General features: G+C 41.0%; 2 protein-coding genes across 2 annotated transcripts in view; one reads left to right on the forward strand and one right to left on the reverse strand.

Annotated features, from left to right (window-relative positions):
* The window catches only part of LOC140342561 (nonsense-mediated mRNA decay factor SMG5-like), a 70,733-nt gene extending 55,333 nt beyond the window's left edge, over positions 1–15,400 (forward strand). The window contains exon 10 of the mRNA XM_072428770.1: positions 13,932–15,400. Coding sequence (XP_072284871.1) covers positions 13,932–13,940 — 9 coding nt within the window. The 3' untranslated portion in view covers positions 13,941–15,400. The remainder of the gene's footprint in view (positions 1–13,931) is intronic.
* LOC140342560 (NACHT, LRR and PYD domains-containing protein 3-like) overlaps positions 1–20,960 on the reverse strand; it is a 47,990-nt gene extending 27,030 nt beyond the window's left edge. Inside the window, 3 exon segments of the mRNA XM_072428768.1 lie at positions 7,886–7,951; positions 19,019–19,202; positions 20,735–20,960. Of these exon segments, the coding sequence (XP_072284869.1) occupies positions 7,886–7,951; positions 19,019–19,202; positions 20,735–20,839 (355 nt within the window). The 5' untranslated portion in view covers positions 20,840–20,960.
* Between the last annotated feature and the right edge of the window lie 6,904 nt (positions 20,961–27,864).

A 27,864-nucleotide genomic window follows, 5' to 3' on the forward strand; every position in this document is an offset into this window, starting at 1 on the left:
GGGGGGTCAAGTAGCACAGGGGGTGCAGAAGGGGGCGGGGGGACTGGGCACAGAAGCCACGGCGGGAAGAGGAAGAGGAGTCGAAGCGGTACAGGTTGATCCCACGGACGTTTGCTAATTGGTTGCAAGCATTTGCGATATTCGCCAGTGTGTTGGGAGAAAAGAAACCAGGGCATTGCTCGGCCCTTTTCTGTTATTTAGATGCCATTGGGGAGGCTCATAGGACTTATGGGGGGTAGCGTGGCTCAGATATGACGAGCAGTTTAGGCAGAGGAAAGCTTTTCGTTCGCCGATTAGGTGGGACCACAAGGACATTGGATTGTGGATGAAGCTGATAAAGCCGTGGAGGAGCGGGGCCGTACAGCCCTTTATGGGGGGACAGTGGTTCGTCACCTTTCGTACCCTCGGCCTTCCGTAAGAAAGGGGTGTGTTGGCCATTTAATGAAGGCGGCTGGAAGTTTGGCCAGGCCTGCCGTTTCAAGCATGAATGTGCGAAATGCGGGGGCATGCATGGAGCAGCCCACTGTTTTCGAGCAGGTGGGGGAAGGGGATCAGACGCCGCTGGAAAGAGGGATGACACCAGTGAGGTAGGTCCAATGCGGCCTTTCCTAAGTAGGTATCCAGACAAGGCGGCTGCTAAGCTTTTGGAAGAGGGGTTCACAGAGGGTTTTTGGATTCCTTGCTCATTGAAGGAGCTCCCCCCAGGGGCAAGGAATTTGATGTCAGCAAGATTACACCCGGAGGTGGTAGGATAAAAATTGAGGAAGGAGGTGAAATTGGGCAGGATGGGGGGACCCTTCCCAGCGCTACCGGTGGTGGACTTGGTGATTTCTCCTTTAGGGGTGGTGCCCAAGAAGGAGCCCAACAAATTTCGTATCATTCACCATTTGTCTTTCCCGGCCGGTGCGTCAGTGAATGAGGCGATTGACCCCCGCCTTTGTTCCGTATCCTATACATCGTTCGACAGCGCACTGAAATGGGTGCGTAAGTATGGCAGAGGAGCCCTGTTGGCAAAGGCAGACATAGAGGCGGCCATTCGGTTACTACCAGTGCACCTGGACAGTCAGCGTTTTTTGGGTTGCATGGGGGAAGGAGCATTCTATGTGGACTGCTGTTTGCCAATGGGGTGCTATTTGTCGTGTGCGCTGTTCGAAACTTTTAGTTCGTTTTTGAAATGGACAGTGCGGGAGGTAGCCAGGGTAGATCCGGTCATCCATTACCTGAACGATTTTCTTTTCATCGGGCGACCTGAGTCAGCGATGTGTAGGGTGTTGGTGGCGACATTCAATTTCTTGGCAGACAAGTTCGGTGTCTCCTTGGCGCAAAATAAATCGGAGGGCCCGATGATGGAGTTGGTTTTTCTGGGGATCACAATTAACAGCGTGGCGATGGAGTGTCGATTCCCAGGAGACAAGTTGGAGGCATTACGGATTGATGTGGCAAGGGCAGTGGACAGAAAAAAACTTACGTTGAGGGACTTGCAGTCGCTCCTGGGTAAGTTAAATTTTGCCTGCCGGATCATGCCAATGGGGCGGATATTTGTGAGGGGATTGGCGGCAGCTACAGCTGGGGTAAGTTGCCCAGGGCATTTTATTCGTCTGTGCAAGGACTTGAGGGAGGATTTGGAAGTTTGGAGGAGATTTTTGAATGAGTACAATGGGCGGTCAGTTTGGTTATTGGGGCTGGTTTGTAATGCAGACCTGGAGTTATTTACAGATGCTGCAGGAGCATCTGGGTAAGGGGCATTTTGACAGTGAGTGCTGAACCTTGGCCTGAGTCGTGGAGGGAAGCTGGTTTGTTGGCAAATTTGGTGGTCTTAGAACTGTTCCCCATTGTAGTAGTGCTGGAGTTGTGGGGTGGAGCTTGCGAATAAACGGATAAGGTTCTGCTGTGACAATTTGGGTGTGATTCAGGTGGTAAATGTCTATTCGGCATCTTCACCGTCGGTGATTAGATTGCTGAGGCAGTTGGTTTTTTGTTGCCTTCGCTGGAACATTGCGGTGGCTGCTGTGTATATCCCTGGTACTGTTAACAATATAGCTGACTCTCTGTCTCGGTTTCAGTGGAAGCAGTTCCAGGAGCTGGCCCCAGGGGGGAGCGGCAAGGTGTCTCGTACCCTCAGGAACTGTGGAAGATCACCTTGGCATCGTAGCGGGTATGATTCGGCGTTCAGTGAATGCGGCTACATGGTTGGCGTATTCGGCGGTATGGAAAGAATGGTGTGATTTCTGTGAGGAATGTAGGGGGGCAGGTCAGAAGAGGATTTTAAGGGATTGCTGATTTATTTTTTGGGTCGCTGTTTTGAGAGAGGGGTGTCCGTGGCTGTTATGAATAAAAAATTAGCAGGCTTAACTTCCTGTTCAATATAATGGGGTTGAAGGATTTGAGTAAGAAGTTTTTAGTTCGGCAGGCAGTGAAGGGGTTTAGGAAGGGGAGAGTAAGAATGGATGGGAGAAGGCCGGTGTCATTCCCCTTGTTGATAGCATTGGTGAAGAGGTTACAGGGGATATGTAGTAATAGTTATGAGAGGGCGTTGTTCAGAGTAGCATCCGTTTTAGCCTTTTTTGGGCTTTTAGAATTGGGGAGCTGGTCAGCCAGGTAAAAAAGAAGCTGGGAGGAATTCAGGTGAGTGATGTGGAGTTTGACGGTGAGCAACTTAGGATTTGCCTGGCCAGGTCAAAAACAGACCAGGGGGGTAAGGGGGTGGATATTGTTTTACAGAGTTTGGGTGGGGGGTTGGTTTGTCCGGTGGAGGCTGTGAGGGAATTTTTGGTGATTAGACCAGAGGGGGGTGGGCCTTTGTTGGTGCACACAGATGGTTTAGCTTTATCGAGATATCAGTTTGTGGTAGTTTTTAGAAGATGTTTATGGGAGGAGAGGGTGGAGGCAGGACAATTTTCCTCGCATTCATTCAGAATAGGGGCAGCCACGGAGGCAGCTCGGTGGGGCCCTGGGGAGGGGGTTATTCAGCGCATTGGTCACTGGGAATCTCATTGTTTTAGGTTATACGTGCAGCCTCATATGCTGTGATAGGTTGGGGGGGGGTTCATAAGGGATAGATGGTATCGCGTTGTGCATAATTTTGTTATTTTGTTTTATGTGGTTCACAGTGTCTTGTTTGGATCATCGGGCACTCCTATGTGAGCCGGGGGGCCAGGCGAGCAGCATTACGACCAGATGGGCGGCACCTGGGTTTCCCTTCTGCCGAAGTTGTAATTCAGTGGATTGGAGTGCCCAGGATGCAATGGAGTAGGCTGCTGGCAGAGGTTCGTCGAGTTCAGTGAGATAGGAGTCCAAATGTGTTAGTATTGCACGTGGGGGGAAATTATTTGGGGAGAAGGCCTATTAGGTAATTATCCAGGGACATGAAGTAGGACCTGCTTAGGCTGCTTATTTTGTTGCCGGGTGCCATAGTGGTATGGTCCGATGTGGTGGCCAGGACACAATGGCGAGGTGCTCGGTCAGTGGCCCGGATGAATAAAGCTAGGATTAAGCTCAACAAAACGGTGGAGGGCTTTGTGGCACGGAATGGGGGGGTGGTAGTCTGGCATAAGGAGTTGGAAGGGGTCTTAGGGTTGTATTTGGAGGCTGATGGGGTGCACTTGTCTGATGTGGGTATGGATTTGTGGTGTCTAGGGTTGCAGGAAGGAATTCAGAGAACTCCCTGGGTGTGGCAGGGTGCAGGTGTCGCTCTTGTGGCGCTGTGGAGGTGAGGTCCTCAAGGGAAGGAGTGGTATTGGACGGTTTCAGTGGGGGTGAAGGTCTCATCTTTGGTATGGGACCCTTGGTAAGGTGGTTGTTGGGAAGGTTAAATTGTTTTGTGGTAGGGCTGCGAGTACTGCTGGTATCGTTCCCGAGCTGGAGGTGCGGCTGGGAGCATTACATATCACGGCTGTGCAGACCCATTATGTGCAAGGGGTTACAATAGTGGGGCCTTCGAGGACCAGTAACCAGGGGGTGTGTTTTGGGAAAAGGATGTTTTTATTAATGTATTGTTTACAGTTATTATTTGTAAGTTGTTATTATTTGTTGATTATGTGTTTATATTGTTATTTATGGTTATTTATTAAAAGAGTTAAATTTTTAAGGTATATGTCAATAAACGGCCCAAAGGGGCCATTTAACCAAGTTGTGGTCTAAGTGTGTGTTTGGGGTAAAGGGGTGTGTTGGGGGGAGTTGGGAGTGGGGCACGTCCTGCGGGAACTCAGCCCTATCACAGTCAAGTGAGGCCTGGAGCAGGGAACGAAGTGAAAATCAGTGGAAGGCCTGCATGACTGGGAAGGGATGGGAGCAGGCAGGGGAAGGGTTAAGAGTTAGCACAGAGAAGGGGGGTGGAGTTGCTGCATTATTATGTTGCCTGACCACGTGCAGGGGGGAGGGAGAAGAGGAGTGAAAAGGGGGTGAGCCGGAAAGGGAGGATCTTTTTTCAGTGTGACGGAGAGAAGGAAAGAAGTTTTTCCCACCCGCCCGCCCTGTTTTAGGTGTTTCGGTGAGGTCCTCGAGGGAAGGAGTGGTATTCGACGGTTTCAGTGGGGGTGAGGGTTTCATCTATGGTATGGGACCCTTGGTAAGGTTGTTGTTGGGAAGGTTAAATTGTTTTGTGGTAGAGTTGCGAGTGCTGCTGGCATTGTTCCCGAGCTGGAGGTGCGGCTGGGAGCATTACATATCACGGCGGTGCAGACCCACTATGTGCAAGGGGTTACAATAGTGGGGCCTTCGAGGACCAGTAACCAGGGGGTGTGTTTTAGGAAAAGGATGTTTTTATTAACGTATTGTTTACAGTTATTATTTTAAGTTGGTATTATTTGTTGATTATGTGTTTATATTGTTATTTATGGTTATTTATTAAAAGAGTTAAATTTTTAAGTTATTTGTTAATAAACGGCCCGAAGGGGCCATTTACTCAAGTTGTGGTCTCAGTGTGTGTTTGGGGTAAAGGGGTGGGGTGGGGGAGGTCACACACAGTCATGTGTTGTTTTAACATGACGGATCATTCAGGATACGTCCATAATGCTAACAAAACCATTAGCAATCTCGTTCAGGATATTAAACAAAATGACGACTCGGGGTTGTTTGATTGGTTGTGGAATTTGTTTCCCAACATTGGGTTTTTGATTAAGCAACTCATAGTTTTGCTTTTTATTAATATTGGCATATGTTTGTTTGCATGTTGCGGTGTACAATGTTTTCCCAGGGTATAGGGAGTGACCACTGTAGGAAATATTTTATGAAAAACATCAAATACCATGGTAAAGCTAATTCCAAACCAGCCTTGGAGTCCCCCAACAATATTCCCCGCGGAAACACCAGTTGACTTTGTCAATAGGAAAGCAGGAGATTACTATACTAACCCTTTTACCCTTAATATGAATCAGGGCACTAACTATCTCAAATGCCCCAATCCATTTCCAGTAGATGGTTCCTTTTCAGGATTTCACATTAGTTTTATACCGGGAATGTGTCTAAAGAGGGGGCAGGGTGGGGATACAAATTAGACCACCAAGCAAATTGGGAGTGGTATTCTTTGCGATTACAAGTTATGAATTCTATAATACTCCCCCATGACTATCACTTTCATAGTACGCCAAAGTAGAACAGGAGTATCCCAGTGCTCCAAATTATTATCTAGACTATTTGCCCTTGACATTTGACCATATTAATAAAATCAGGTGATCGCGCCAGACAGTTGGGGAATCTTCAAGACCTGGTAGTTTGAAAAGGTCCTGGAAGTGCAAGGGTCAATCAAACAGGAGCATGATCCAATAGGTGAATTCTGCAATTGATGCGTGAGTCAACCGAGAAAAAAAGAGACTCCCCCACCATGAAAAGATCAATTCTGGAAAAGGAGACATGTGCCTTGGAGTAACATGTATAACTCCTTTTAGTGGGATTGAGAAGTCTCCAGGGATCCACCTGAGAAGTTTGGGCCATTAAATTCTGAAACTCCTGTGTGAAATTGTTAGTGGTGGTAGATCTGTCCATATTGGGGTCTGGCATGGCATTAAAATCCCCTGCCATAGTGAGGTTAGGATAATTTTCTTCCAAAATCATTTGAAGTATGCTGGCATAAAATGATGAGGAGTTATCAGGAGGTGCATATATGGAACATAGAGAATAGATTGTTGACATCAAATCCAGCTTGACTAACATATCTGCTCTCCTCATCCAGTTCTATTGAAAGCAACTTATATGGTAAATTTTTCTGTAGTAAAATTGCCATCCCTCTTTTCTTAGTTTTATAAGGGGTGGCAATGACCTCTCCAGTCCAGGTGTCCCGCAGATTGGCTATATCACCTGATTTGCAGTGTGTTTCCTCGAGGAAAACAACATCAGGAAATTTAGGCTTCAAGTGTATTAGGACTTTCCTCCACTTTTGGGGACTATTAAGTCCTGGCCCATTCCAGGATATTAAATTTAGTTGGGTGTGCAGAGTGGAATTAGGTTGGGATGTGTGTGATTCTGGAACATTTACAGCCATATTCTTAGAGGAATAGTATGCTCATGATCCCAATTTTTCCAGTCAAACCAAAATCTTGCTAGATCGAGGCCTAACAACCAGTCAGGATGCGCCCATTGCAACAGAATTCTACTGTCAAAAATCCTTCCAAAAAAATAAAAAAATAAACAATGCCATAATTATACAGCCAGGCCGCTGAACAAATCCAAATAAACAATAACAAACATATTGCGTTTTCCCCCTATTTTTAACTTGTCAGTAAATGTCCTCTGCCTTTGTATCTTGGTCAGAGGGCAAGACTTAAGGATTAACAATATAACCGTATCTATTGGGAAAATCCGGACATTCCACATATTCAAAAACATATTGCACAAAGTGTCAAATTGCAAATTCAATCGAACAAATACCAGTTAGGTGCTCCGTGGTATCAAACCAAATAAACATAATATTAGCAGCATGAGTAACAAATATACAGTTATTTCCACAGGAAAACTTAGATAAACCCGCATTGTTAAGGCAGGGTTTGGTCCTGATGCTGCAAGAAACTCATGGCCAAATATGGGTCCTCAAACACTTTGGTCTCCCCTGCAGTTTGAGGTGATAGGGGATTTAATAAGGAGACAACAATTAAACATGCTATATTCCTTTAGTAAATAATCTTCATTGTAAAGAGATAAATATCAATGTTTTATTATCTTGAACACAGTTTAAAACCTCCCATAATCTCCACTAAATTAAAAAAAAACAGGCCTTTCTAGGTATGGAACCTGGGTAGCCAGGCAAGTAAAGGTCTCCTTCCTGGCCATTCGTGGTCTCTGCCATTCCCTAACAAAAGGCAATCAAACCTAAGGGAGGAGGAACTCATCCCCCCAACCTTTGCCCCCTATGGTTTTGATGGTCTGGGAGGGGGTACATGTAATTTGGAAGTTACCTTTAGTTTCATTACCCCAGAAATCTGTCCCATCACCCTGGAAAATGAGTACAGGGGAATTCAGTACCTTTTACCTTAGTTTCTGGACCAACTATGTCTTATCTGGACCAACTATGTCTTATAGGGTTTTATATCTGGTACATGTTATTTCCCCAGTGGTTGAACTTATGTCTTTTTTCAGTCTAACCTACTTTGTTATTATGTTACCCATTTCCAATCCATTTCCTCAATATTTACCTTTGCAGGATGTAGAAATATTTAGAGAAGAGGCCCCCAGCATCCCATCTAGTGCTGGCAGCTCCCCATCTTACACTGGTTGGGTTTTACCCCAGCCTGTATGTTACAGGCATCATGTTTTGTTATATTGTAATGTATAACTCATAGACAGATAGTAACAGAGGTCATTGGCCGAACTCCTGCAGCTCCAATAATCCAAGTATAGGCAGAGATGTCACTATCACATATATTATAGTAGGTATACCACGTGTCTCATTTACCTCTCAGCTCCAGAGTCAGGGTGTGTCCATGTTCATCTAGCAAAATCTGCTGTACCAGACTCTCACCTATAAAAAAGGAAAAAAAGTGATATGGTAATCAGTGTTTCTCTTGGTTAAAATACATTTAATTTATGGCCAGGGCCTCTATAAAGAAAAGCTGACTGTAAATTATTTTTAGGGATCACAGGGATCCTCATAGCTATTTGTACCCCTAATTTCATACCACCAGCTTTAAATAATTTCAGGATATGGGGGTCAAAAATTCAAAACAAACTTGAACATTGGGGTAGCTGTGAAATTGAACATTGGGGTAGCCATTTTAAAAGCAAGTGTGCCTAGGAGCCCAAAATTGAAAATACAAATTTCATACCCCCAGGGTCACTTATATGGCAAGGAGCATTGAGGTGGGGGCCTTAAATTTATACCTATCTGTCACAAAATTATAACTGTCATAGTAATCTATCCTTTCTACTTCCCTACTTTTAGCTCCAATATCTCTGGAACGGGGAGGTGTAGGAAAGTAAAAATGTAAACATAAAAGACTAGTTAATAGTTTAGTAAGCTGGCAAGTGCTATGCAAGTGGCATTGGGTCCCCAATTTCCATGATCAATTTAGGCATAATCGCTGTTTTTTATATCTTTTTTATTGTCAAGGTAGTAATAGAAACACAATACAAACAAAAAGAGTGCAGTTTTTTTCCATTTGTGAAAAACATCAAAGAAAACAAACCCAGACATACCAAATGTATCTGTGAACGAGAACTACCACTTTTCCTTTTTTATAGTTTAGTATAATAGGGGAAACAAAAGGAAAGGAAGGGAGGGAAGGAAACAAACAAAAGGGTCAAACTTAGTGCAGCATGTCTATATAAACAAGAGATGGCGACTCATACATAAACCAATATACATCAAATTAAAAATTGGTTAATATAAAAGCTAACAGCCAACTATTCAGCTTTGGACATATAACAAATATAGTCATCTTTTCAATTTGTACTAGAATGAACCCAAGGCCCTTGTATCATAGCATGTGGTGTGACGAAAAATTTAAATTATTTCATTTAGTGGTGCTGGAGCAAGAGTATATTGTAGATAGAGCATCCACATGTTGAAAAATCATTGAGGGTGGGTGTTGAGGTGTTGCGCAGCCTCTGTCCTATCTATTAACATCAATGAGTGTAGATAAGTCAAAAGTTGTGAAATTTTCAGATGGTATGGCTCTAACCAATTTATCAGACTACACTAGCAACCAAAAAACACACATGCTCGAATTTTGACACAGAAATATTATGGCTCTGTGAATACATAGATATTGGTGGTGCATGAAAAAAAGCCGTATGTGAAGACATGGAATATGTACGGCCTGTTATATGAGCCAAGTGTAACAGCAGACCTCCAAAACGCTTGAATCTTACGTCCATAATGCATGCTCCAATGGACTCATAGATAGATTACATTTTAGACAAGCTGTCATTAGACCATGGGCTGATAAGGATGTATTATTTACATCAAAAGCATATTAAGCCCTATGTATTTTATATTGTAATTCTCTCCACATCTCATTGAATATATTTTTTCTAGTAATGGACCAACTAGCTTCCAGTAAGTCCAGAGTATCCAGATAAGGTAGATTTAAAACCGTGGCCCAATGGCGCACAAAAGACAAATGAAGGCCAGGATAAATACAGTAAAGGATAAATATCAGAAATGGAGTATTTGAAAGAGGGGACACCCACTATTTGTAAAAGAGAATCAATTCCATATGAGTGGTGGTTTTATTAAGAATAAAAAGAGATTGTTTTTTTTTAAGAATAAGAATAAAAAACGATTAGAAGGAGGGCATATTTGGCACTAAGAATGACAAAAGACATGAGCATGTTGTTTTCATCTAGCAGATTGGCGAAAGAGGTTATGCCATGTCTCTCCCAAAATAGGTAAGCTTTATATAAGCTTTATAATGAGAGCGTTGAGAAAAGCTTGGAGTAGTGCGTAGGGGCACATATAACCTGCCACAGCTCCGGAGGGAGTTCCCTGCCTAGAATGGTCACCCATTTAGTCATATCGACAGGATTGACTAAAAGGCATCGCAGGTTCAGTAGTCAATATCCGGTAAATCTCCGATATCAGCCCTCTGCTAGATAAACCACTTGCGCATACACAGTCAAACAACGTGGGGGGTGAAAAGATAGGGACCCTGATTTATGAAAGCTCTCCAAGGCTGGAGAGAATACACTTTCAGAAGTGAACTGGGTGATCCAGCAAACCTGGAATGGATCTGGTCCAGGATTCAAAACATTTTCTAGCAAATAGAAAGTGATTTTTAAAAATCCATTCAATGTTTTCAGGATCACCCAGTTCACTTCTGAAAGTGTATTCTCTCCAGCCTTGGAGAGCTTTCATAAATCAGGGCCATAGTCTCTAGTGGCAGCGTTAGTGAAATTACAGATTTGTAAGTAGCTGTATATGACAGATGATGGTAGTTCAAATTCGGATTGTAGATCCGCAAAGGGCAATAACGTCCTGGTGATTGAATTAGAAATATGTCCAAAACAGAAAATCTTTTTATAAACCCAGGGAAAAATCATACGCCTAGTCAAGCTATCCGGGATTTGGGGTTATATAGAAAGGAAGTTAGTAAGGATTTGGGAGAGGCAAGAAAAAACTTTTCTTTACTACAAATCCAAATTTGTCTAGTGAACTGCATAGGTCCCAATAGGGATGAGTCAGGTATATAGTGCGGGGATCCCCACAACATTGAGTTGGGATGTGCAGCGGCAAGCCAAGGTTTTTCTATCTCTGTTCATCCTTTGTAAGCCCTTAAAATGGATACAATCTGACGAAGATGTGAGGCTAAGAAATAAACCTCCCCCATTTTTCAACGGACATAATACAGATTTGGGTAGATGGTGATGCTTATAATCCAAAATGACGTTAAGTACATGAATGGCTTGAATGTGCCCCAAGGCTGCACGCGGTGCATTCACCGGTAAGATTTCAAAAAGATAGCAGTTTTGGTAGGACAGAACATTTTATAAGAGCAATACGCCTAAAGAAGGATATACGGAGAGTGTGCCATTTGTTCAGAAATGATTAATTATCCTGGAATAATTGTGGATATTTCGCTTTATAGAGCTATTGGTATGCGGGGGTCAATTGAACTCCCAGATATTTAATGTTTTCCTGTTTCCAGCGATATGGGAAATGGATCCTCCATCTATCCTGTCATTGGTTCCAACATGGACCAAGGCAGCTGGGTCATGCCCATCCCCCTCCCAGTAATTTGTCCACTCCGTCCACCACATGCCAAACCCTGGCACCAGGGAGACCGCAAACCATTCAGTTTAAGGGATCTGGGCGACAAACTATTCTACCAGTCCTCCTGATCATAGAATCCCCCATGACAATCAATTGTCTTCGCCTTCCTGCATTTCCCTCTCAACCGCTACTAGATGGGCTGCTCTCCTGGCTGTTAGGGGTAGCAGTAACATCTAGAGTTGCCACTACTGGGTCTGCCACCTTCAAATAACTTTGCAAATTTGATAAGGTGCTCAAACACAGGGCTGTCCTTTTTTTTCTGGGTGTCCCTACCACTTCCTCTAACTGCATTTTTATCCTGATTAACCTTTCCACCCTCCACATCTAAACCATTAACTACCCGCTCAGTGAGCAGGAGACCCCTCTCAAGGTGATCCAGCCATTCCAGTTTTGCAATGCGCTTCTCCAACTCTCCAATGCAAGATACCAGAAGAGCGACTTGCTCACATCAGTCATAGAGGTATTTACCTGGGAGCGGTTGCTCCATTTGTGCATACATATGGCAGACTGTGCACTGAACAAAACCCCCCACCTTGCTACCACTAATTTTCCCATGGTAATCCATCTGGTTCTGGTGCTTTTGCATTGGCGGATCGTTTGAGTGACACCACCTCCTCCAAAGTTATTTCAGAGTTTAAAAGACTCAGATGTTCCTCTGTCAATTGAGTGAGGACCAGTTGATCCAAGAACGACTGACCCATGGATAGATCACTTCCTTGTGTACTATAAAGGGATTAATAAAATAACACAAAGACATTCATTATGTCCCTAGCTGCCTGTTGAACTGATCCGTGGGAATCCTTGACAGCTATTAAATGGTGGCGCTCGATAAGCTATGGTAAGTTTGGCTAACAACCTGCCCGATTTATTCCCACAGCAGAAGAACTCGACTTCATGATAAGATCTGATTGTCATATCATAGTGAGTGATCCAGAAATCACAAGTTCTTTTTGCTTGCAGCCAAGATTCAAAATCATGTGGGGAATTTTTTAAAAAAAAGGCTTTAACTTATGTTCTGCATTGTGATATTGAAAGTCCATCCACTAGTATTTTATATTACTATATAAATATAATATATAAATAATAATATTTAAATTAAATATAATATATATATGTAATATTTTTGGAATGGCTCATCTTTGGCCAAAAATAAAAAAATGCCATACAAAATCTGACTTGTGTATTTAGGCAGCAGATAGGGTAACAGAATCCGGTGGGTGGTCGGAAATACCCATTTAGTTATTGTGTATCAGCTGCATCTATTCTCATTAGAAGGTTATCGGAGGCCGAAATAGAGTCAATTCTGGACATTGTTGAATGCACTGCTGAGACGTGTATATTCTCTTTCTAGAGGATGAGGATGTAGATGCCTCCAAGAATCCACAAGACTAGTGGAAGAAAGAAAGGTCTGGTAAAATTTGTCACTTGAGCTGGTTGTACCATATCTTTGCGGAGGTGGACGTCTGTCTTCCTTTGTACTGGTTGCCACGTTAAAATCTTCTGCGACTAGGGGCAGATGGCCAACTAGTGGGAATTTTTGCAATAGAAAGTCCAATTATCCTGTCTTTATCAGTCTTTTATTAAGGAGGATTAACACCCCCGCTCGATGAGCAGGTGCAGAGGCTCCTCAAATTTCTCCCACCCATTGTTTATGCATAAGATGATAAAAGAAAGAAGATAAATGCGTTTCCTGCAATATAGCAATATCAGCTTTTAATTTTTTTTCAGTACTTTGGTTCTTTTATGTGGTGACCGAAGACTTTTAATATTCCAGGTCACAATTTTCATTTATGGCGGAAGAAAGTCAAATGAAGTTTTGTGGAGAATTAGTGACCAGATAAACTGTTCCACCAGACCAACCCACTGGAGCAGCCTGGTGAATTGGTAGCAAACGCCATCTAGCAGTTGAGAACTTTTGCGATGTAAATAATAGAGATGCTGCATTATACCATTGAGGGGGGTGAGGATGGTATTGATTAGATGAATAACAATGAACAAATAAACAAATGTCTTTGGTAGCAATGCAGGTATTTGACTTCCTTTTACTTCCGGTAAATCCATATCTAATAAAGTTCTCCTTTTTCCCACAAGATACAAAGAAGAAGAAAAATCACACAAATAATTTCAGTGCAGGGAGATCTATTGTGATTCACCGGCATCCACTTGTGGACATTTAGCACAGTAGATAGAACAAAATTACCTATTTATGTCCTTATTCAGTGTGTATCTGGAAATTGCCTGATTGCACATTTTCCTTAAAAAATGTGCAGCTTCTTGTAGAATTATACTTTTTGTGAAATTGGCAATGAAGAGGGAGCCGAGTGACCAGATCTAGTCTGGGGAGACATTGTCAAATATTTGGTAGCAGTGGGCTTATCTAATATGTTGTTAACAAAGTATGCAGCTTGAAGTAGATCCTTGTAGATTTGTGTTTCTTGGTCTGAGAGAAAACATTTTCAGACTGCCAGGTACATAAGAGCAAATTTTATGCCCTTGGATATTAGTTGCTTGCAAATGGGAGAGAAAGCTCTATGCTGCTTGGTGGTTTCAGTGGAGTAATAAGAAAATATCAGCACTTTGTTTTTATCCATGTCAAAATGTGCTTGTGACTGATATGCTTTAAGTATTTGTAATTTATCACTAAAGTCTAAATATTGAGCAATTATTGGGAGTGGAGAAGTTTTGTTATGTTGGAGTGGGCCCATTCCATGTCATCTCTCTACCGTTATAGGCGACCTAAAACCTTCAGAAGGGCAACTGCACAAAGCTTATGGAGATCCGAAGATTTGACTGTTTCTGGCGACCGAGTCTAATATTATTTCAGCGTAAGTGATTTTCCATATCAATCACTTTATCAGATAGTAGAGTGTATTGTTAGCTCACCTGCTGCTGTTGAGTGCGGACTGTCAGTAATTTATCTTTAAGGTCACTGATATGTTGTAATGCATGTAATTCTTGCCCCTGCTTGGTTACAATTTCTATTTTCTTTAATAGTATGCAGCAAGCTAGGTTGTTGGAGATGGTGCGTTACCTCCTGAGCTAGCTTCTTGTAATCTAAAGGAGCATAAGCCAGCTGGGCTGAAACAAAGCAATCCATTACACAGCAGAGTCAGTCCACCGATGTGTGCTGATTTTGAAGCCGTAGTCGGGAGGACAAATAATCACAAGGGAGCCACTGCTCTCCACTGCTTACTACATCGGGCGCCAGAATCGGAAGTTGAGAACCTGCCTGTCAGTGTGAGAACCTGTCAGTGTGGTGTCACGCACAGAGTGTCAGGACCACTAGGGGTCGCTATGGCTCGCACAGAGGTGATGTGAGCCCTGAGAAGGGCCAAGGCACAGAGTCTAAGCAGTAACCAGATTTTCTCCAGAGCCTCTGATGGTGAGGATGTTGCCCCGCTGGTTACTGACAGGCTGTGGTCATTGGGCACACCAAGGTGGGCAAAGCACAGTACCAAATCACAATACAGAAGGATAGTCAAGGAAAGCCAAGGTCGAGGCAGGCAATAAGAAAGGTCAGGTTACACACCAGGGGTCAACAGCCAGGAATCAAGGAGGCGGACTGTAGTGACACAAAGGCCCCTGCGGGCACAAGGAACACAGGAGACACTGGAAGCAACAGGAGGTACAGGTGATAAGGGAATATCCACAGGTAGACAGGAACACTGGAACAGCACAGGGAAGTTGGCAGGGAACCAACAGACTGGACAGCGAGGCGTTAACCCATGAGCTGGACACAGGAAACACTGGATTAAGTAACAGGTGAACAGGAACTAGCTCACAGAACTAGGGAGACATGTTGCATGAACACAAAGTGCAGTCTGTGAGCCAGCAAAATAGCCAGGGCTGATAAAGAGGCAATCTTTTGATTGGCCAGCGGATTGGAAGCAATAGAAAAAGCTTGGAAGCATGGAGGCATGCCGAGCTTCAGAACTGCAAGCATGCACAGGAGAGGAATGCCTGTGCTTTAGTGAGGAAGAAGTAAATGTGTCATGTGGGATAACCTGTACAAAATAAAAGTTGAAAAGTTACACTGTTGGAAGTGACCAAAATCGATATGAATATGACTTGTATGTAAAGACAATTCTGCCTTCTTGGAAACAAGCTATAAACCTCATTATCTGTGGAGACAGATGCAGTCCCTCAAACATCAAAGGATTGCTTAACAGAGACAATGATTGATCTTCCATGTGTGCAGGCCTGAGGTGTGTGAGAGATTGACCATGTGCTAGAGATAGAGCTAGACCCCTCTCCTTCCCCTTCCTATATACCCTTTACCTGCTTCCCTTTTGTATTGAAAATCATATGTAAATATTATCCTAAGCTGTAAATAAACCTTTCCCTTTTGTAAGATCTATTGGTCCGTTGGTAAATCCAAGGCACCCCAAACAGAGCACATTCTACATACACTAAACACATACACACATTAAATAAAATCCTTTATCATTAAATCCTTAAATCCTTCACTTTTTTTTGGTTTTACTTGATTAGCTGTTTACTGGTGTACAAATCTAAAAGATCAAATCAATAAATGAATATGGAATGTCAAACTGAAAAAAAAAACAAACAGCCAAATTTTCACGGACTGAGCACGCCAAGTTGCATGTTAATTTTTAGCACCTGTTTGCATAATGATGAGCATTTTTTTTTATTTTGTAATGTAAGTTTAGTGGTGTCTGTGTAGTCTCTATATTTTAATGTGATCTTTTAGAAAATTGGTTTATTTAGAATAAAGTTTTTTAAAAGATTTTTTTGTTGGATTTTTGGGGGTTTGTTTTTGTGATCTCCTTTACAATCTCCCAGGACCTACAATTTAAAACATAAATTATGCTTGTTTATAAGAAGATCCCTTTTATAAATTATTTGAAAGGCTAACAACAGCACAATTGGCTTATTAAAACTCAGTTTGATGCGCATAGTTATGTGCCAAACCTCAGGAGTGTGCTGCGCATTTTTGTGTGCCAAGGCGTAACCAATATGTGCACGTGTACTGTGTTCTATCAGTTGAAAAATGTGCAGGCCAATTTTCCAGAGAAGGATCCTCATTCCGGCAAGTTTTTCTTTGTATGTGTATATTGTTTTTCTGCTTTATGTCCACTAATGTATGCACATACCGTATTTTTTGCCGAATAAGACGCACTTTTTCTTCCCCAAAACTGGGGGGGAAAAGTTAGTGCGTCCTATATGACAAATGTGTTATAAAATAATTAAAATAATATACTCACCCGATACCCGGATCCTGTGTGTGTCTCTGGCTGCAGCAGCGTCTGTCTCTTCTCTCTGGCAGCAGCACGTGTCTTCTCCTGTCTGTAGTGCAGAGTGAAAGAAGCCGGCACAGTGCCACCTGCTGTTCCCTGTCCTAACTGCCGTACAGTGGAAAAAAAGCACAGAGTGATCAGAAGGGGAATTTGAATGGCACAGAGTGATCAGAAGGGGAATTTGAAAGGCACAGAGTGATCAGAAAGGGAATTTGAATGGCACATGAGTAGTGATCAGAAGGGGAATACCGGTATGAATGGCACATGAGTGATCAGAAGAGGAATAATCTTTCAGAATCTTTTTTTCTAGATTTTCCTCCTTTAAAATTGGGTGCGTCGAAAAATACGCTTTTTTTCCACTGTACGGCAGTTGGACAGGGAACAGCAGGGGGCGCGTGTGTTCTTCGCTCTCCACGGCAGCCAGGAGGAGACACACGCTGCAGCCAGCGAGAAGAGGAGACACACGCTGCAGCCAGTGAGGAGAGGAGACACACGCAGAATCGGGTATCGGGTGAGTATCTTATTTTAATTTTAATTTTATAACACAATTGTTGTATAAGACGCACCAACTTTTCCCCCCCAGTTTTGGGGAAGAAAAAGTGCATCTTATACGGCAAAAAATACGGTAATACATAATTTTAAATAATTTTAAAAAATAATGAAATAATAGACAACAATGTAATCTAAAAAAAATATAAAATTATAAGTACTTTTATTTTTATTTCAGGTTGTGTGCTGTTTTTGTACTGTAAAAACCATTTAAAAGCAGATTACATTGTAATCTGCTTTTAAATTTCCCTCCCAGACACACCCCCATACATCACCACTCACATCACCCGGAAGATGACTCATCCTCCGCAGTGATGTGAGTGGGGATTTCCCTGCCTGCTCACACAGACAGAGACGCTGGACGCTGCTACTGCTCGCATCTACAGAGAGATGCAAAGCACAATGCAGGATTTTTGCATTGTGCTTCACATCACACTGCAGATGCCAGCAGCAATAGCAAATTTTTTATTGCCGCTGGAGGAGCTGCGGGGACCGGGTATGTATTTTCTTTTAGTTGTAATCAGATTGTCATACAATGTATGACAATCGGATTGCAATATAACATTTGTTTATATTTTTAACCACCTGGTGAGAAAAGTTCGGGTTTACCACTTTTTGCAAGTGTTTTTACCCCGAACCTGGTCGGGTTTAATGGCCAGGTGGTTAATGAGCACAATTAGGTTTGAGCAACAACACAACATCTGTTCATTTCTAAGCTGCTGACATACATTCAAATACCAATATGTGACCTGTGACTTTGAGAATGGGACAAGGGCAACAAAGAGGTTCAAGTAGCAGTTACTAAATATTTGTGGAAAAAATGACAAAACATTGCTGAAGAATTGCTAAACAAAAGTAACTGTCATTACAAACCCGGCACGAAAACATTGCAGCAAAAGGTGAAACTAACAATAATGAGGATTACAAAGTCACATCAAGGCATATCATCTAAGAAAACGTACTTGATTTATCCCCCCCAACACACATACAAACCATTCCAGTTAAAATAGTAATAATGAAAATACATATGTATTTATATGCTTTTAAATGTATTTTGACATACACACAAAAGTGAAATACTAAATGTTCCTTAATACATGTATTATAATATCTTCGGCAACAATCTTATTTGCAAATATGTTCTATAGAGTTCTATAAAGCCGAACTGCAATGAAATTTGAATCAGATTGCAAATGCTTTTTTGACATTCATACTATTGTGTGATGACATATTATAAAGTGCTAACTAGTATATATATAGCTTGATCTAAATTAGTTTGCAGTGTTGCAAGCAAACCAAAAAGTATCAAAACAGGGCAACAAATGTTACAATAAATTAATCAATTTTGTGAATGAGTATAATGTAACATAAAAAGTAGCACTTACCCCAAAAAAGATGAAGCATTAAAGGTTCAAATTGACCTGTAATGGACTGTAGATGCACACTGCACAAGGAACATGTGTGCGCTAATAAATTGCTATGACCTCACCATAGTATATAGGTAAATAGGATATACAAGTATATAGGAGCATTGAGTAGGTAGTAAAAACCAACAGGTTTCATTTAAACTTTTCTTAATCACGTTTCACAAAGCAGTTTCCCAAAAAGCACTTTCTCTGCAAGTACATTCCAGCAAACACTCTCCAGAGAAAATTCTCTATTCATCACTGCCTTTTTTAATGCCCTAACTGTCCTATAGTTTAGCTCCAAGTTCCGCCCCTAACAGAAAATGGCACCTTGGCTAGCTGGGTACTGTGATTTATAAGGGGCTGCACTGACGTCATTCCTGATGTTGTCCATGGTTCTGGAGATGGATGTGCCGGTGTGGCAGCCTGTTACTGGACCCAAACTCTACATTTGTGTTTCTAGAGCTAAAATTCCCACTCCAAGGGCCGAATAGTTTTAATCCGAGTCAGAATTGACTTCAGTTGGAACTTTATACCCCGCTATTAAAAATGGCAGAAATGATTATTTATTTACAATGTTGAATGAAAACACAAAGTGCTGTTACCTGTCTGGCTGATTTCATCCAGAATGGCCAATAAATTAGGATGCGGATGATTCTTCTTTAGTGCATAGAGACATTCCAAGAGACCATTCACAGCTTTTCTTCCCCTCTTCTGAATATCTTGTAACAAACAGTAAGAGAAGGAAGCTGCATCCCGTGTCCTTGTTGAATAGTAATTCTGAAGGCACTGTGGTGTATATGCAGGACATATTAATGATTCAGCTCACATATATTAAAATTATTTATGGTGGTATATAGCTACAACTTTTTTATACTGCATATATATATATATATATATATATATATATATATTTAGTGTTTAAAAAAAAAATAATTAAAAAAGGACAACATTGAAAAAAAAAGAAATACTTTTATTGCATTTGTAAATATATCATTGTAAGGTTTTGTAAAAAGAATTAACCTTGTTGAGGTATTTTTATCCATTTCTCAGCAGCTTATGGTTTCGGTTTATATGGTGTAGGTATTATAAAAGGTGCAGGGGGAGGCCAAAGCAGGAGGGGAGAAGTGTGACCCATTGGGGGGGACACACAGAGGTGCTGTCCAAAGGTAGGTAATGATTGTTTTAAGGCCCAGATAGTAATATTTGTTTTATGTGTATTGTATTTGTACTAATGTTATGTAACGCTTTTTCTGAAACTGTGATTCTGTACAGAATCTTATGTTTCTATACACATCACTTTTTTTTTCTGTTCACTCTTTTGCTGACGACTGTCTCAGAACTTACTAGAGGAATTTGTATTATTGAATTATTATTCTTATAATATGGGATCCAAAAGAAGCTTTTTTGTTGTAAATGCAACCACCTCGATGTGTTTTAAAAATCTTCCTCAGTAGATGTGCGTATAGCAAGTGTATGATGGGCAATATCTCTGCCCCAATGCGGGTCAGTGCAGCACGTGGAATCAAGTGTATCAAATCATTTCCCTATTTAATGTACAGAACTGTGTAATCTGTTGGCTCTATATAAATACTGTTCATTATTATTATTAATAATATCAATCCATAGTCATCTGCATAAATTTTGAAGCTCTAGTCGGTTTAAGCAGTACAATTAATCTATGGCATCAGATGGCTATCTATTTAGACAGCTCATATTAGTGTACACTTTTAATATAAATTATATAACCTTTATGATTATAAAGCACCAAAATATTGTATTTGACCATTCCATTTTCTATTCTATATATTGTATATTTCCTGCTTATGTAAGGGACGAGGTCTAGCAGCATTTTCTACTATTGTTATTTACACATGGTAAGATAGGATAACATCCTGCAACTGGCAAAGGAACAACAGTTGTTGTCTGTATGGCTCTAAGGATCTCCAGATACAGACTAGTTCTCGTCTTTCAACCTGACTAAGAAATTCCCTAGTTTGGGGCAATGCTGTCTCATTTTCTAGGGCAGAGCACTCAGTAATTGGAACATAAAATGAAAATATTCCAATCACCTTCATGACTAATAGTTAGAATCTTAATCTTCTTTGCCCATACATTCCTTGGATTTTTTATCCAAGGAAAGAAGAAGCTGAATGTCGGCTTCACGTTCCAGCAATCAACACAAATCAGATCTATTACCAGCAGTACAGAGAACCAGGAATGTGGGGTAACAGTGCCTATTCATATTCTGGTTTAGGGTGGAGTTGTCTTTTAGTACAAATATTTTGTCCCAGCTGATATAAAAATATCTTTATTCTTACTTTTTCACTTAGAACCTTCCGAGCAGCTAGCTCTCTTAGAATGGTGTGACGGTCCACGTTTCCCAGAATGTGGGTCAAATCATCTCTGTAATACTCAAATATCATCCTCAGAGATGAATCCTTATATGCAGACAGCTGATGGTGGAACCTCTGAATGTCATCTAGAAAAACACACAGAAAAAAAACAAAAAGAAAAAAGAAGGTTTGATATACATGCTTACATACATTTGCCTAACTAATCCCAAGAGCCAGAACCCCGCTTATATAAAGTCTTTTGAGAGAAGTTCTCTTCTCCCCCTCACATTAACCATGATCTGCCTGCATTTCATAGAAAACCACAGAGACCCAGTGACTTGCTCAAAAATATGCAATTAAATCATAAAGGTTTATTTATTAATCTTATTAGCATCTTGATGAAAAGCAAAATGTGTTACCAGAGAAGGCAATATATGAGCATATTAAATCAAGAGATAAGATGTTACGCTAACTAAATCGGTTTCTGCCCTCAGTTTCTGCCCCGCTGACTGGAAGCAATGACACTCACCTACTTCTATATACCACAAAAACATGTTTGAGCTCCTCTGTATCTCATGAATGCATCGTGTACACTCCTTGTCCTGGTGACTGGGGGTTATGGAGTAAGTAGTGATAAGAACATTTTTCTGAGCAGGGACAATAATTTTAAAAACTAAAAGACAAGCTGGCCGTTTTTCTACATTTTGTGAAATAAAGGTAATGCACTCCAGGATTTGTGGACATTTTGCTCCAATAGTAGAACCTGAATACCTAGAGCAATTCAATAGCTGGCAGGAAGGAGAAAGCTATAGGACTAAGGGGAGTTTTATCCAGAAAGCCCAATATACAGGGTAGGGGGTGGTGTGATGTGTACGGGTAATCTCCACCCAATAGCTTTGTAATTTGGGGCACCAACAAGTCAAACATATAAAGTCTCCTGTTTATAAAATAAATATAAGACACTAAGAACAGTTATGTCAGATGCAGCATTTGGTTCATGGAAACCTAAGGGACTTTTTCCAGAATGATGGACCATTGGTCCTCTGTCAGGTAAGTGATATGCTTAGCCTAATATTGTATAATATATGTAAGTCAAAGAAAGTCAAAAAGAATTTTTCCTACAAGTGCTGCACATATACATCGCTGGACACTTTATTAGGTACACCTGGTCAACTGTTGGAAATGTCTCATCAACCATTTACATGGCAGGAACTAGATGCATTTAAACATGTACAGTCATGTGGAAAAAAATATGATACTTAATATTCAGTTCATTTTTAAGAAATGTTTACATATTGATGTCTAAACTTGTTTTTATTTTAACTCTGGAAATGAAAAGGATATAATTGCAGCTAAAAAACAAAAATTAACCATGAGTTTTTTCATTAAACAAAAGATATCAACAAAATGTCAATTCTAAGGAAAACATTACCCCCTAAAAGCAAGTATTACCACCTTTTGGCTGAAATACCTGCAGTAAGACACTTCTTGTAGCCATCTGCCAGTCTCTAACATTGGTCTCAGGAAAGTTTGCTCCACCCCTCAATGCAAAATTCATTCACCTGTGAGGGGTTTCTTGCATTAACAGCCCATTTCAAATCACCCCACAGCACTGCAATGGGATTAAGATCTGGGCTTGACCTGGCCACTCCAGGAATCTTCATTTTGTTTTCTTTCTTTTCAGCAAGTCCCTGGTGGATTTACTGGTATATTTTGGGTCATTGTCATGCCGCAGGGTCCAGTTCCACTTCATCTTTAATTTTCTTACAGATGGTCTCACATGTTCCTCAAGCATCCTATGATACATTGTAGAATTCATGGTGGATTCTATGATGGTGAGCTGGCCAGGTCCTGCTGCAGCAAAGCATTCCCAAACCATGACACTTTCAACTTCATGCTTCACAGTTGGTAGGCAAAAAAAAGTTGGAGGCAAAAAAAAAGATGCTGAAAGCGGTAACCCCGCTAAAACAGAGAAAAAGAATAGTAAATACAGTCTTATCTGATCCGCTGGCATCCTTCTCCATGATCTCCATCTTCTTTCTTCCCCCGGCCGGCGTCCTCTGCATCTGATGAGTCATCGGGAGTTCCTGGTAACGCCGGTGCATGCCGACGTTCCCTTCAAATCTATTTGTATTGCATTCAATACAAAATAACTGTATTAAATGCAATACAGTGGATTTATATGTGTAAAATCAGTACATTGTCTTTCATGAACATTTATTTTACAGTATAATATAATAACATGCGTATGATTTTTTTAAATTTATTTAATTTATAATTTTGACATGATTTTGTGTTTCAAACCTTATTATACTCATACAATTAAATTTTACTGTAAAATAACTTTTCATGAAAAATAATGTACCACTTTTAGACATATCAATCCGGACAGAAATGAACCGCTCAAGGAGGTTAAAGTTGTGCAGTCTTGTTCACATCAAAATTAGCAGGAGTCTGCTGTAGCTCCTGTGATCACATAGGGTTTTTAGAGATTTCTTTTAGCATTTTGTGGTCTGCTCTCGGGGTGAACTTACTTGGACTGCCAGACCCGGGCATCATAGCAGCAGTTTTAAAGGTCTTCCACTTGTAGACTATTTTCCCAGACAGTGGAATGGCTGATTTCAACTTCTTTTGAGATCTTTTTAAATCCCATACTACCTTTATTAGCTGCTACAAACTTCTTTCTGAAGGCTTCATAAAGCTTCTCTGATCTCACCATGGTGTTCACTCACCTCAACAGTCAGGAGCACCAAAATAAATATCTAAAGTTTAAAAATGGCAAACCTCCTTCAAAGTTACAATGTTCTAATCATGTGCACCTGATGTGATACACGTGTGTGATTTGAACCATTTTATGAAGGAATAAACCAGAAATTGCATTTTTGTAAAGTTACATTTTACACAAAATTTTGAAAAGTCTTTTATTCAGTTTTAGTTTTTTAGGTATATTACTTGAATACCTCAGTATTGGTAAATTTGAGATTATATATCTATATGTCCAAGAATGTTACAAAAAACACAAACTTACATAGGATGTCCTAATTTTTTTTCCAATGACTATAGATGCTGACAATGTGGTTTAACCCCCCTAGCGGTAATCCCAAGTGTGACTTGAGGTGGATTTGACCTGCAAATAGCGGTAATCTGAAGTCACAATCGCTTTAACTTAAGAAAAAAAACACTTACCTTGCTCCATTGTCATCCCTCGTGTTGGAAATTCAAATAATTTTGTATTAGATTCAATACAAAATAGCTGTATGTGAGTCCAATACAAGGAAATTTTCATATAATACATATATAATTATATTATATATACCGTGTTTCCCCGAAAATAAGACCTACCCCGAAAGTAAGATTTTGACAGGTCACAGGTAACACAGAGGTATCTTTCTATAGCATTGTAATATTGGTTATAGGTTTTGGTAAATACAGATTTTTGTACATGAATAAATATAGATTTTTTTGTGAGAAAAATAAGACATCCCCTGAAAATAAGCCCTAATGAGATTTTCAGAGGTGAAATAAATATAAGACACTGACCTATTTTCGGGGAAACACGGTATAATATATATGCTACTGTACACTTACATTACATGTTTAACTTTTTTTTATTTATATTTTTTAACAGATTTTTTTTATTTAAAGTTTATATTTAAATTTATTAAATATTGGACAAATTTCGGTGAGTTATGCCTAAGAATAGCCTACAATGTAAAATAACGTTCCATGTAATAAAAATGTATTGCTTTCTGCATGGAAATTTGGATGGAATTAGAACACTAAGGAGGTTAAGTGACTTGATTGTGCCATGTTGTTGGTGCTAGGTATGATGGTCTGAGTATTTTAGAAACTTCTGATCTGCTGGGATTTTCATGCACAACCATTTCTGGATAATACATAACATATAAAAAAACACTTATTACAACTCAAATACGCAGAAGAGCATCTCTGAGCTCACAACACATCCAAAGTTGAAGCAGATGGCCTACAACAGCAGGAGACCACACGGGGTGCCTCTCCTGTCAGCCAGGAACAGACCCCTGAGGCTACAATAATTTACGCAAACATTAAAAATTGTCCAAAAACTTGGACAAGAGAAGATTGAAAGAATGTTGAGTGGCCTAATGAGTCTGCCTTCTGCTGCAACATTTGGATGGTAGAGTCAGGATTTGGTGTCAACAACATGAAAACGTGGATCCATCCTGCCTGGCATTATTAGTTCATGGTTCATGGTGGAGATGTCATGGTGTGGGTGAATTTTTCTTTGCACACTTTGGGCCCCTAGTACTAATTAAGAATGATTTAAATGTCACAGTCTACCTTAGTTTGTGGCTCTTCACATCTTACAGTTTATGACCACAGTGTAAACATCTTCTAAATGCTACATCTAGCAGAATATTGCATCATGTCACAAAGCTTAAACCATCTCAAAATGGTTTCATGAAAATGACAATGAGTTAATTGCATTCAAATGACCTCCATAGTTTCTAAATTCCAGTCCAAAAGAGCACCTTTGGGTTGTGGTGGAATGGGGGATTCAAATCTTGGATGTAAAGCTGACAAATACAATAATACAAATGGGGGGATGCAATGAAAACAAATGAGGTCTGGTAAGCTACAATGTAATACATTTTTGTTCTTGAGTTTAGATAAACTGGCGATTTGTTTTTATACAAAGCAAAAAAAAATGATCATAAAAAAATGAATAAAGACAAACAGTAACTGATTTCTGCTCACCAGTACTGACGGACACTTGGGGACTCATTAACATAATTTCACAATCTGGGGACAGCAGAACTCCAGCCAAGCCCTAGACAAATTGACAATATTATCATTATTATCATTTTCATCATAGATAACAGTTTAAAATCCAAAAAGAAGAAAAGGATTAAACAGCCTGCAATACATTATAATTTTTGTTAAAGGAGAACCAATTCCAATTTAGTGCAGCTGGAACACAAACATGAAAATGACCCGAAACAATCCCAATTTGTACTAAAAAAGGGATCCTTTCAAGCCGAAGCTTGTACTCTTTCCCACAACCAAACTTCCAACATGGCAGCCTGAATGTGACAGATCGCTCTTTCCGACCCTAATCCTGTGTTGCTGGCTGGTGGACACCCGTATGTACCATTGCAAGTCAAATTCTGTTGGCTGAACTGGGCTTTCTACAGGTCCCTGTAGCAGATATCACCTCACAGCTTTCTCTATTCTTCCAGAAAAATAAAACTCCTGATGTTCAGTACTGTTTTGGCTGCACACAAACCTTTTCTGAGCGACATCCTAATTAAGCATGGCTTCAGGTTAAAGCGGGAGTGGTTAGCAAAGATAAAAAAAATCTAAATTTGGTACCGGAGGATGGTTATATTTAAGCAAATAAAGTTTTAATGAAGAACAAAATAGAAAAAGTCAGGGTGCTGATCTCCTATTGTGATCTTAGCACCATTTAAAGAAAAGGTCCAAAAAAAACCATCCCCCCATCGCTACTGTTCTATACTAACATTGTATTAAATAAATATGCCCTCCAGCCTTCTGTTTAGTCCTGCTCAGTTGTACGGGTTCAAATCCTGGACTAAATCTGCTTCCTCTTTTGCTTGATGAATCAGGGGCAATGTACATAATGTCACGCACTGAGACACAGGACCACTAGGGGGTGCTATGACTTGAACGGGAATGTGAGCCCTAAAAGTGCCAAGGCACAGGGCCTAAGCAGTAACCAGGTCTTTTTTAGAGCTTCTGATGGTGAGGATGTGGTGCCGCTGTTTACAACCAAGTTGCAGTCCTTGGGCACACCAAGGTGGGAAAAACACGGTAACAAATCACAAAGCAGAATGATAGTCGAGAAAAGCCGGGGTCGAGGCAGGCAGCAAGCAAAAGATGTCAGGTCACATTTGGGGGGTCAATTGCCAGGGATCCAGGAGACATACAACAGTGACACAGGGGCCACTGCGGGCACAGGAGACACTGGAAGGAACAGAAGAAGCCGGAATATCCATAGACAGAGAGGAACACTGGAACAGCACAGGGAAATTGGCTGGGAACCAACAGACTGGAGAATAAGCGGTTAATTCGGGAGCTAGACAGAGGAAACACTGAATTAAGCACCAGGTGAACAGGAACTAGCTCAACGGAAGTAGGGGCTTGGCACAATGGAGACAGACTTTATCTCAATGCTGGAGAAGAGGCGCCTTATGGCAAATGTCTTGTGCATGAGAGCTGCGTGTTTCAGATGCTCACAAGTAGAAGAAGACGAGATGTGGTTAAAGTCTCTTTGCAGGGCGGGATATAGGAGATGGAAGGTGAGGATGTTTGCCTCAGTTATCCTGGTGGGCAGAAACAAGGGTTCGAAGATATTGCTCCAGGGCTTGATTAACTCACTCTGTCTGCCTATTAGACTGCAGGTAATAGGCTGAGGAGAAGTCCGCAGAGATGTCCAGGGATCTGCAAAAGCCTTTCCAAAAGCGGGAGGTAAATTGCACCCCACGATCAGAAACTATATGCATGGGCATACCATGAAGCCTAAAAATTTCAAGAATGAAGATTGCCACCAATGCAGCTGCTGATGGTAAAGCTGGAAGGGGTACAAAATGGGCCATTTTGAAAAAGCATTCCACAACCACCCCAATGACGGTACAGCAATCAGGGTGGAAGATCCATAATAAAATCCATAGACTGGTGATGCAAGGCTCCTTAGGAATGGGCAGAGGAAGAAACAGTCCTGCTGCGGCACAAGTGGACGATTTGGTTTGCGCACATGAAGGGTTAAAGTTCTGTGAACGCTGGGGTGGCCAGACAGTTTAGAGTCATGCGCCCAATGTAATATTTTGGTGCAGATTTCAGGAGGCACCAAGGTTTTACCTGGGGGAATAGCAGATTCCTGAACAGAGGTCAAGGCAAGGATATGGGCCGGTGGGATAATAAACTCTGGCTCAGCAGTGGTTTCAGAATCCCGTGGATCTAAGGAGCGGGATAGTGTCAGCTCGGGGGAAAGCAATTTATAACCAGATTAGGAGTTAAGGTATAATTGTTTCTTTCCAGTTTTTGCCCTCACTGACTGGAAGCAATTGAAATCGCCTACCTTTATATACAACAATAAAAAAAAACTTAGCGGAGAC

The sequence above is a fragment of the Pyxicephalus adspersus genome, chromosome 12, assembly GCF_032062135.1.
Source record: "Pyxicephalus adspersus chromosome 12, UCB_Pads_2.0, whole genome shotgun sequence".
NCBI classification, from domain to species: domain Eukaryota; kingdom Metazoa; phylum Chordata; class Amphibia; order Anura; family Pyxicephalidae; genus Pyxicephalus; species Pyxicephalus adspersus.